General features: G+C 54.0%; 1 protein-coding gene across 1 annotated transcript; it reads right to left on the bottom strand.

Moving 5' to 3' along the window:
- Nucleotides 1–509: 509 nt before the first annotated feature.
- On the bottom strand, nucleotides 510–4,787 carry SOX7 (SRY-box transcription factor 7; the record flags this gene model as incomplete). The annotated part of the gene is made up of 2 exons (XM_084261921.1): nucleotides 510–2,942; nucleotides 4,559–4,787. 2 exons carry the CDS (start codon nucleotides 4,785–4,787, stop codon nucleotides 2,038–2,040), a joined length of 1,134 nt encoding a protein of 377 aa, XP_084118047.1. The 3' UTR covers nucleotides 510–2,037.
- Nucleotides 4,788–11,995: the final 7,208 nt, after the last annotated feature.

Raw genomic sequence — 11,995 nt, 5'->3', positions numbered from 1 at the left:
AGGCCAGGTTGGATGGGGCCCTGGGCAACCTTGTGTAGCTCCAGGCCTGGAGGTTGGTGTCCCTGCCTGTGGCAGGGGGTTGGAGCTCTGTGATCCTTGGGGTCCCTCCCAACCCAGCCCATTCCATGATTCTATGATTCTAAAACTGTGGGTCATCCCAAATTTGACCCACGCTCCACTTTTGAGGCCTCATTGCTGAGGACCCTCAGCATCTTAAATGGGCATGGACAGTAGAAGACAACCTTGAATGTGAATAAAACCCACATGCCAGGTGCTGGCACACACATAATCGGGCATCATCTGTGCTCAGGGAAAAGCTTTGCCTCTGCTGTGGTATCGACATAGGACCTGGCCTTAGAAGGTTTTATTCCTGAGATGGAGAAGGCAGGATCAAGGCCACCAACAAGATGCACACGGTGGGAAGCAGAGGGGGACACACACCATGCCTCAAGTCAGTTGGTTAGAAAGCAATCCACAGCTTGCAAAGATAACCACAGGTCTTTTTTTTTATTATTATTATTATTTAAAAAAAAAATTGGAAGTAGAAAAGTTTGGCTGAAAATACCAACCCCCAAAAAAAAAAAAAAAAAGAGAAAATATAATTAAAAAAATGTTTCTGCTTGGGAAACTTTGTGACTAGCTGCAGCCATTGAAATCATAAAACAATCATCCTATAAAAAAAACCCATACTAATTTAAATTAAATATTTTATGCAAACTCGTATCTACACTCATTCAAAATGCATGGAGTCACACACCAAAAAAAAAAAAATACAAAAAGATGGAATGTATTAGCTTAAAAACCTGGGAAGTTGTGGGGTTTGTGGGGTTTGGGTTTTTTTTTTTCTTTTTTTAGGGATTATTTGCAATTATTATTAATACACATTTGGGACTGAAACCAGAGAAATCATAGCCACGCTACTAACTAATCATTACCAAGTGCCATAGAGTAAACACTAAGATTAATCATGTCATATAACTGATTTAAAATAAAGCTTCATCTTTATGAAAAGGAAGAGAACTCGAGCAATACAAAAATCCGAGGGGAGGAATAATGGAAGGAATAAATCAATGTACAGCTTTATTACAAGCAATAACAGGCCGGAGCTGGGTGCTACGGCTCGAGACGCGAAGCATTCGCCTCCAAAGGGGGTTTGGTATAAAGGAAACAACACCCCGTGGCTGCTACATCGTCATCTCTTTGTCCCAGGACCCGTTCCCAGCTCCCCACACTCCTCCTGTCCCCCGCTTCTGCTGTGGGTAAGCCACGGGGGGGGATGCTGGCTGAATCCTGCCTTTCCATGGCCTCATGTCACCCTCCTTTCAACACACAGGCTGAGCAACCTCAGGGCTGGATGTCCTCCCTGCATCCCCCCTCCCCCTGCGCATCACCAGGGCAGCATCCCTGGTGCAATTCCATCCCCCCAACCTTTCCCCAACTCAGTTTGGGGACAGGGGGATGGATGGGGGGGTTTAACCCCACCGGTGAGGTCAGGCTAGGCATGGAGGCAGCGGCAATGCCAGCGCCAGGAGCCAAGAGGTGGGCAACACACCCTCACAGACCATGCACTCCTTTATCAAAAATCTTCCCTTTCCCCCCCAAAATAACCCTGCCTTTTCCCCTTCCGGGGGGATTTGCCCCTGCCAGGACTTCAGATCTGCCATTGGCGGGATGCTGCCGCCCTCCTGACTCCAAAACAAAGCTGGGGATGCCCCAAAATGAGGGGAGGGGGGAAGGAGCTTTCCCACACTCTCAGGAGCATCTCTGCTTTGGAAGAGGGACTTGGCCAAAGGGCTCTGGCATTGGGAAATCCCCCCTCCCCAGCCCCATCTGGAGCAGGGCACCAGAGGCTGTGCACCAGTGGAGAGCTGATGATGGAAATCCTTTACCTACGCCACTGAGGACACTCCACAGCCCTCGCGGTTGGGACTTGGTCACCCTGAGGGGTGGCAAGAGTTGTCCCTGGGAGGGGGCAACACCTCATAATACTGTGTTGGGTCTGTCCTTGGCCGGTCCAGGCAGCCCCAGACGGGAGGTCTAGGAGACGCTGTAGTTATTGTAGTATGTGGCCGTGGCATCGGCAAGGACGGAGATGAGGCTGGTCTCAGAGGTGTGGGAGCCACCAGCTGCTGGGACGTGTCCATTGACCAAGACCCCACCGTGGTGGTCGCTGTGGCCGGGGTTGTTGAGATACTGGTCAAACTCGTTGCGGTCCATCTCCCCCAGGAGCTCAGCTTGGCTTAGCTGGTCCAAGGTGTCAAAGCCGTGGTGGTCAGGCGGTGGGGAGAGCTGGCCCAGGTGGGCATGGAGGCTGGGGGGGTGCAGAGAAGGGAAGGCAGGCGTGTAGTAGCTGGGAGGAGGAGGAGGAGGAAGGGGAGGGCAGCTGGAAGACGGGGGTATCATGCAGGTGGTGGGCTGTGGCATGGGGCTGAGAGGGTGGTGGTTGCACGGGAGGGAGCTGCCCGCATACTCTGGGGAGTAGGTGGCTCCAGCGAGGTGGGAATGGTGATGCTCATCGGGGCAGGGTGAGGAGAAGAAGCTCTGCTCGGGGTCTATGGCATCCAGCGGAGACATCTCTGGAGGGGTGGGCAGCCCGTAGGGATAGGTGTCCACACTGGTGCTGCTGCCGCTGCTGCTGCCGGCGGCCTCCCGGTATCCCCGGACAGTCGGCAGCCCCGGGCGAGGGGGGTACTCACCCGGCCCCTCTTTCTCCGCCCCGGCCCGGCTGCAGGTCCGCTTCTCGGGCACCGTGTTTTGGTCCCGTGTCAGGCTGCTCAGCAAAAACCCGGGGTCCACCCGCTTGCAGATCCTCTTGACCTGCTTCTTCCGCCGGGGCCGGTATTTGTAGTTGGGATAATCTTGCATGTGCTTCACCCGCAGCCGCTCGGCCTCCTCCACGTACGGTCGCTTCTGCGAGAGGCTCAGAGCTTTCCAGGACTTGCCTGAAACGGAGAACCAAACTCCCCTTAGTGCCTGAAGTTACCAGGGCAGGGAAGGGAGCTGCTACTGAGTACTTGTTGGGGGGGTACAACCCAGGGACAAGGCTGGGGCTCCCAGCAATCCAAACCAGAGCACATGGAAGACGCAGCCCGCAAACCCCCCAGAGGGACGCGACGGCAGCTGGGAGGGCAAAGAGGGGGGGTCATAGGTGCTGTAGGTCCTCTGACCGCTCTCATGTTCAGTCCCCAAACAGGGTGTGTTCAGGGGTAGCTGAGCCCCACAGCAAATAAATCAGGGCAAATAAATTCCCCCAGCTCTGAGGCCTGATCCTACAAAGCCTCTCTGGGATGGAGAGCCCGGCTGCTGCTGAGCAGAGATGGCTGAAGCCGTGCCTGGCTGGTCAGGACGTGGTGCCCCTGGATGTGTCCCAGCCCGTGCTCTGCCAGGACTCGCACTGGGGCGTATGGAGACCTGGGTGCTGGGACCTTGCTGTTCAGGATACACAAGATGCCCCCAAGACACCGGACAGTGAAGCAGGGCCTGGGGGCCAAGAGGTTGTATCACGCTGTGAGGCTATCCCCAGCTATTCCTCAGGGTAGGGAAGGATACAGATACGGATCCAAACCCCTTGATGCCGTCCCACTGCCAAAGAGACAGCAGAAAGAACACTAACAAGCCGAGATGCTGCGTGGCGATCCCATGGAGAAAACCAAACCACCAAAGAAAACACCAGAAAAGTGTCCAGGGAAACACAAACTTTGGGAAAGAGGCTGGATGGTGAAGCTGTGTTGCAATCCTGGCAGCTCCTTCTCTGGCTGCCTGTGCTGTTTGCCCTCTTGAAAATGGGGATTGGGGGGAAAGAGTGCAGGGGGAGTGGGAAACAAATGGGTTGTGACCCCCGTAAAGAAACAGCAGAAAGAGACACACACCCCCTGACACACACACACATGGAGCCAGGCAGTATTGGGGTGGGATAGTCGGTTTGGGGACAAAGTAGGGCAGCAAAGACAGGCTGGGAAAAACTGGGGGTCCCTCCTTGCATTGCATGTGGGGATCCCCAGCACTGCCAGCCCATGGGGTTGTACCCCAGCTGGGTTTAGCCCTGAGGGGTAGCAGGGTGCAGACACGGATGCCGGTCCCCCGGGGTGCAGGAGACCTCCCTGCTTCACACCCTGAGGGGTGCGTGCACCCCGACTACATGAGTTCTTGCTCCCTCGGGTACGGACCCCCTTCGAAAGGTACCCCCCGCGGATTGTCCCAGAGTGCCCCCAAAGCGTGGCCATGTGGGTACAAGGGTGCCCACCCCCTGCGGCGTGCCGGACCCGGGGGAGGGAGGATGCACGGACTCCAGGGTGCTGCTCCCAGACCCGGGCAGCGCCTGCACCCCGCGGAGTGGCGGGGTCCCCATCCGGGCTGGGGTTTGATACCCAAAGTGGGGAGCAGGGGTGCCCACGCCGGGCTACCGGCTCCTCGCACCCGGAGAGGTGTTTGTACCCCCGGGGGTGGCCGCACGCACCCGGAGACAGCCGGGCGGATGGATGCCCAGAGCCACCCCCCCCCCCCTTCCCCATCACCCCAACCCCCCGCACCCCAAACCCCGCAGCCCTCCGCTCCTCACCGAGCATCTTGCTGAGCTCCGCGTTGTGCAGGTCGGGGTTTTGCACCGCCAGCCGCTTCCTCTCGTCCTTCGCCCACACCATAAACGCGTTCATGGGCCGGCGGATGCGGCTCTCGGAGCCTTTCTCCCCCGTCGGACAACGAGGGGGGGGACCGGCCGGCTGTACCCCCTCGGCAGCGTCCCCTTCCAGCCGCTCCGGCCAGGGGTAGGTGCTCAGTAGCGCAGCCATAGCCCGGCCCCGCTTCCCCCCACCCCCCCCCTCCCTCCCTACCCCAGCCCGGTCCCCGCCTCTACCCGCTGCGCTGCCCCCGGGGTCCCCGCGCAGTCCCAGCCTCCTGCCCGGCCTTCCCCCGTATTTATGAGCTCCTTGGAAAAAGCCTCCTCCAATGACACCGAAGGTAACTCGCTGCTCCTCCTTGTTTGCAAACTCCTCAGCCCCGGCCAGGATGGCGCGGGGAGAAAAACTTCTCCCCACCCTCTGCCCGGCACCCCCCCCCCCCACCCCCCGGGGAAGCGGAGAGGGGGGCAGCACCCCACAGCGCCCCTCCTTCTGCTTCCAGCCATCCCCCCCCCCCCCTTCCCTAACCCTCCCCTTCCTCATTATTATTTTACCCGCTGAAAGGCAGGAGGGGAGTGAGGAGGGAGCTGGAAAGGGCCCTGCCCTCCCCCCCCCTCTCTTGCACAGCCCGTGTTTCCCCCTCCCTGCACCTCAGAGCCCCAAAACTTCAAGGCAGAGGGAGGAGATGAGGGCACTGTAGTTTGTTTGGGGGGTTTTTTTGGGGGGGAGGAAGGGGGTGGAATGTAAAATGGCCCCAAAAGGAAGGTTTAGCCGTAAGGGTGCAAAAGATACCCCCCTCCAACCCCCTCCCTAGGCTTTGGCAAACTGCAGCGTCCCTGTTTTCAAAGGGAGATAGAGGCACCGGTCCTAAAGGCAGGTGCCCCCTTTTCCCCCCACACCTGCTTTAACCACCAGTCCAGGCTGTGCTTCACCATCCCGTGTGGGTTTCATGGAATCCCAGAGCGTCAGGGGTCGGAAAGGACCTTTGGAAGATCATCTAGTCCAACCCCCCTGGCCAGAGCAGGAGCACCCAGACTAAATCACACAGGAACACATCCAGGAGGGTTTGAATGTCTCCAGAGAAGGAGACTCCACAACCTCTCTGGGCAGCCTGTCCCAGGGCTCTGTCACCCTCACAGGGACAAAGTTCCTCCTGCCATTCCCATGGAACTTCCTCTGCTCCAGCTGCACCCACTGCCCCTTGTCCTGTCACTGCCACCCCTGAGCAGAGCCTGGCTCCAGCCTCCTGTCTCTCACCCTTTACATATTTATAAGCATTAATGAGGTCACCATTATAAACATTAATGAGGTTCATCCCCGTTACCTCAGGTCCCCTCTTCAGGGAAGGAAACTGGGCCCCAGTGAACCTGCTGGTGGGTGCTCATCCAGCCTGGTTGGGGTCCTGAGGGAACTGTGCAGGGGCTACACAGGGCAGGGATGGGGCTGGGCACAACCCAGAGGGGCTACAACATCCTACTGCCCATCCCTGGGAGGCAGTGGGCTGGTCTGAGGCTCTGTGGCCTTTGTCTGGCTGCTGCATTTTAGGGAGCACTGCCCCATTCTGCAAAGCCAACCTCAGCCTGGCTAGGATGGAAGCACCACCATCATTTCCCACTGCCCCCAGTTTGGTGCTCGTGAGGGCTGGAAAGTCACCCCTGAGAAGCGTTCCCCTCCTCCCCAACTAAAGGGTCTCCAGGAAAGCGATGGAACCGAAAATCCCCAGCCAGATCCCCTTGCCCAGGTCATCCCTGCAACTTGCCCCGAGGAATATATTTAGTTGCTGGATTCCTTTATGATTCTGACCCCCTGACATGGGCTCGCAAGGCTGCAGCGGCTCCACTTTGACTGATTGTGGATTTCCTCTCCACCCTGCCAGAAAGCCACCGGGCTGGGGTGGGAAGAGATGGGAAGGCATTTCCTCCAGCCAGCCACCGCTGCCCTGGCTAACCCCTGTATGGAGGGGGGGGCAACCCCAGCGTGGATCCCAAGCCGGGGTGTTTGTGCAGGTAGGGAGGCAGCAGTTACCACGTGCCTGGGTGTTCCTATTGACTCTGGTCAGGTTTACAAGCGATGGAGAGAGCGGTATGTACATGTGAGCTCTGTGGCTTTCAGGATCCGCCTGGGTTTCCTGGTCTCTCCCTTCGCTTTGCTGGATCCCCAGGGTCGTGGTTTCTCATGGGGAGTTTGGGGAGGGTTCTGGAGGGGTGTAACCTGCCAACTTCACTTGCAGCAGGAGCGGCAGCTGCCCTTTCTGAGGGACCGAACTCAAACCCTGCGGAAGCAAGAACATTTTCCAGAGGAACTGATTAAATCTATTAAGCTATTTACAATCGGGCCCGATCAGAGCTGCGTTATCTGGGAATACAACAGGAAGGCAACTTCTCTTAAATCTAAAAGGCGCAGGAGATTTCCTGGTCTCAGGACAGATTTATAAACCCTTTACACACACACATACTCACACACACACACGCAGGCGCAGGCCAGCCCATAGCAACTGCCTTTCATCTGTGTTTTGGAGGCCTGCACGCTCCCCGGGATGGCCTGTGCTCTCCTGGGTGTTACACAGCCAGCTTCAGTTCTCTCAAGTCCCATCTCACACCAGGATGGAGTAGGGAGAGAGGTTGCCAAACCCTTGACGCTGCTCCGAACACGTCTCCTGGGTGGGTTTTGCTGGGAGGGAGCCGCTGCAGGGGCCAACAGCAAGAATTTGGGAAGAAAACCCATGACATCCTTATTTATTTGAGGTTTTTTTTTTCTAATTTCCCTTTAGTAGGGGTCAAAGTGCACTGACTGCTCGGAGTTGCAAGGTGTGAGTGTGAACAGGGTGTTGCGCTGCTCAGTGTTGCGGGTTTTGACCCTCAGGATGCACAGGGCCTGTAAAAACACCAACTCTATTCTCCAGGCCCTGAAGGCTGGAGAAGGCTTTCACAGCAGTAGTACAACGTTTCCCATCGAGGGAGAAGGAACTATGGATGTCCATGAGCACTCTTAGATGGCATGCAGCAGTGCCTCCATCCCAAAGGATGGGCGGGAAGGATGGGTGTAGGATAAAGCAAGAGCGGGATCGGCATCCACCATCCCTCTGCTGATGCCTGGAGAATCTGGGAGCAACTCAGCACGTTATTCCTGATCTGTGTTATCCCCTCTGCATCATGAAGGGGGGAAATAAGGTCGCTTGATCTCCCCCAGGTATTGCAGGGGTAAACTTTGGAGAAGTTGGAGCTTTTGAGAAGCACCCCACACCCCCCAAGATGCGTGCTGGGACTCCCACGCGATCACAGGGCAAAGAAACACTGCAGAGTATTTCTTGTTTGGATTTTCTCCCAGGACAGCACCTTCCCAGGGGCTCCCCCACCGTATTTTGAGTGCAAACAATAATAATAATAATAATAATAAAAAAACCCACTTTCCCCTCCCCTTCCCCCTCCTCCTCCCCTCCTCCTTTAGCACCCGGCATTCTGATCGCATTAGTAAGATGGGTTTCATTCTGCACCCTACCTAAAATGCTGGTTAAACCTGTCCTGGAGGAAGCACTGAGTTACATAAAGGCAGCTGGGGCCATGTGAAAATGCCACCTTTTAATTGCCACCGTATCAGGGTAATTAGCAGCAGTCTGGAAGGACTCTTTCTTTACTTCCCATGCTTTACCTTCTGGATTCTGGTGCGGCGCTTACCTGGATCTGGGACACGGGAAGGAAGAAGCTGAGCTCTCCCAGGGCTTGGAGAGCAGGGAAATTACAGCTAAAAGCCACAAGCTAAAATAGACCTAGCAGACAAAGGGTGGAAGAAAAGCTTTTGTTCTCCCCTATTTTCATGGATGGGGAACAGTGGCAGCAACTCCCATGGGTCATGAAGAATATCCATGACCTGACCCAGTGCTGTGTAGGGGAATCCGTCCCTGCTCGTTAAAATCATCCGTGGATCCAGCATCAGGCATTTTACTCAGCTTGTGTCTATATTCACTATGTAGCCTCCCCCAACATTCCACCCCTCCCCAGCTTTAGAGGCATTAAAACGTGTGAGAAAGCACAAATCCTAAATTAGCTGGATAGTCACATGTTCTTTAATTATGGATGAAACTCTCCTCTCCGGAGAGCAGTTCGTGCAGAGGCATCCCGGGGTTCCCAGCAGAGGAGCCGTCTCTCAGCGGTGCAGCTCCCAGATGCTTTTTGCCACTGAGACAGACCCACTGCCCGTTGCTTCCCAGGACCACCAGCTCTTCCCCAGGGACCGCTGCTGGGACCATTTAATTGCCAAGGAGGAGAAACCAGAGCTTTCCCCTTACGTAGCCCACAGTGAAAAGTGAAGACCAAAAAAAAAGATGCTAAAATTTTCACCAAGCACACAGAGTAGTGTCCTAGGGAGCTGCTTTGGCAGGGGGGTTGGACTCGATGATCTCTGGAGGTCCCTTCTGACCCCTGTGATTTGGTGATTCTGTGAACCTGCATTTCTGCTCTTGCTGGTTTTAAAATGCAGCTTTGAGTTGCCATTACGAAGCAGACAGGTTGTTTTCTGGGGAAAAGGGACTAGCAGGATTTCCCTCTCACGCTTTCAAATCTATAAATCTGGATTAAAAAGTCAGAAAATAAAAACCTCTGAGTGACTCCAAAGCAGAATTTAACCTCTCACTTGCTGAGAAACTGAGCTTTGGTTTGGCATCTGAAGTATATTCCCCACCTCACTATACAGGCTATTGGAGGACACAGAGCCATCTCCTTTAAGACAGGCATGATGCTACGCAGTGTTTCCAGTAGACTTTGAGTGGTTTCCCTCTCTTCTTGGAGCTTCCTTCCTCCTGCTGGTGCTGGCAGGCCTGGAGGTTGTGTGACGTAAATTGGGCCTTTTGAAGGTGGATCCTTCAAGAACTCCCATCTCACATGTTTACTGGTTGATGGCACTGGTGTGTTCTGTGTGTTTTCTTTGCTGGGAGCTGAGTATCTGGAAGAAGCCAGCACCAGAACTGCCTTTTGCTTCAAAGGAAAGCTGCATTCATTGAACATGATGCTGAAAGGGATGGGTCCTCAAGGGCATTTCATAGACTCACAGAGTGCTTTGGGTTGGAAGGGACCTTAAGAGATCATCCAGTTCCAACCCTCTGCTGTGGATAAGGACACCTGTCACTAGACCATGTGGCTCAAAGACCCATCCAACCTGGTCTTCAGCACTTCCAGGGATGGGGCATCCACAACAGAATCACAGAATCACAAGGTTGGAAAAGACCTTTAAGATCATCAAGTCCAACCATTCCTGTCCTGTGCTAAACCACATCCCTAAGTACCTCATCTACCCGTCTGTTAAACACACCCAGGGGTGGGGACTCAGCCCCCTCCCTGTGCCACAGCCCCACAACTCTTGCAGGGAAGAACTTTTCCCTCATATCTGCTCTGACCCTGCCCTGGGGCAGCTTGAGCCCATTGCCCCTTGTCCCATCTCCTGTCCCCTGGCTGAAGAGACCATCGCCCACCTCTCTGCACCCTCCTGGCAGGGCAGGGGAGGTGGGGAGAAGGTCTCCCCTCAGCCTCCTCTTCTCCAGGCTGAACACCCCCAGCTCCCTCAGCCGTTCCTCAGAGGATTTGCCCTCCAGCCTCTCTGGGCACCCTGTGCCAGGGCCTCCCCACCCTCACAGTGAATTTTTTCCCCTTATATCTAGTCTAAATCTACCCTCTTCCAATTTAGAGCCATTTCTTCAGTTTCACCAAGCCGGTGCATCTCACATACTACCTAATGGACCAAAACTCACGTAGACATAAGGATATGGGGTTCTGAAATCTTAGTGGGTTGCTGTGATACTTGCACTTAATAGTATCACACACTTTGAACTAACCCTAGTGACCAGCAATGAGAGGAAATGGTCTCAGGTCGTGCCAGGGGAGGTTCAGATTGGACATTAGGAAAAATTTCTTCACCCTCTTCTGATGGAAATGTTAACTTTATTCTGATTTCTTTCTTTTTTTCCCCTTACAACTCCAATTCTGCACATGAAAACTCCACGTTTCCTGGGATAAAATGAAATTCCCACTTCCTGTACAAGCAGAGAATCTTCGTAGCTGATAAATTCAGTCTGAGGAGATTTAAATCTTAGGCACGCTGTGCTTAATTGGAGTAACAGTATAAATGTAAAGATTTATTCCTGGTTTTATTCTTTCTATAGCTCACCCTGGAATCTGGCCAAACACAAAAGAATTAGCACATAGAGACTCCTGGAAGATTAATACAGAGAACAAACAAACCCAGCAGTATTTAGAGAAGGAAACCCTGTTCCTGGACTGGCACCCTTTGAAACTGAAATCCTGGAGAGACTGTAAAGTTTAGATGCTTAAGAGTTAAAATCCAACCTACACAAAATTAAAGGGGTCCCACAAGAATGTGGGAGAGGGGCTGGTCACCAGGGAGAGCAGGGACAGGCCAAGGGGCGATGGCTTCAAGCTGACAGAGGGCAGGGGTAGGTTAGATGTGAGGAAGGAATTCTGCACTCTGAGGGTGGGGAGGCCCTGGCACAGGGTGCCCAGAGAGGCTGTGGAAGCCCCATCCCTGGAGGTGTTCAGGGCCAGGTTGGATGGGGCTTTGGGCACCCTGGTTTTGTGAGGGTGTCCCTGCCCATGGCAGGGGGTTGGAACTAGATGGGCTTTGAGGTCCTTTCCAACCCAAACCATTCTATGGCAGTCTGGCTTTTGGCTTTCTGCTGATTTCACCCCAAATTCAGGGTGAAATCAGCAAGGCTGCTTTGAAAGGCACCCAGAAAACACAGAATGCTTCAATATAACATGAACATTTCGTTCATTGTCTTTTCCCATGGAGAAGACAAGTCCTTTTTCAGGCCAAGCATGGGGCTGGCTCACAACTCCACAGCAGCCTCATGCTGGGGTTTTGTTTAAGCCAGGGGACAAGCCCAGCCACAGCAGCATCCTGAGATGGTTAATATCTGTATAGCACTGAAAAGCATGTGCCACAAGGGTTAAAACCCACTGGCAATCCAGTGTGAAACAGAGAGAAAGGCATCTTGTTCTCCCTCACAGTAAGTAAAAATACAGTCGTTTTGCTTGGTGAATAAGTGTGTCCTGAGGGCAAGGAAGGTGCAGTGCAACCCAAAATATCTTCAAAAGGAAGAGTTCAGCTGTAACCAAAACATCTGAGGCCATGTGGATGGAGTGTGTGCTCCAGACAAAGTTTCTCCCACTGGATAATGAAGGCAGCTTCAGGGAATTTTTTTGTCCTATTAACATCTGCATCTTGACAATGTTTTTCAAGCCATGTTAAGCAACTCAACTGAGCTAAGACAATGAGAAAGAAAATGTACCCATTTTATTCAGCAGAGCAGGCCAATGGGATGGTTTAGATTTACCCTGCTGAAACACAGCCAGGCCTGAAGTCAAACAGAC

The sequence above is a fragment of the Gallinula chloropus genome (assembly GCF_964237585.1).
Source record: "Gallinula chloropus genome assembly, chromosome: 3".
NCBI classification, from domain to species: domain Eukaryota; kingdom Metazoa; phylum Chordata; class Aves; order Gruiformes; family Rallidae; genus Gallinula; species Gallinula chloropus.
This window is presented reverse-complemented; position numbering and strand designations above follow the sequence as displayed.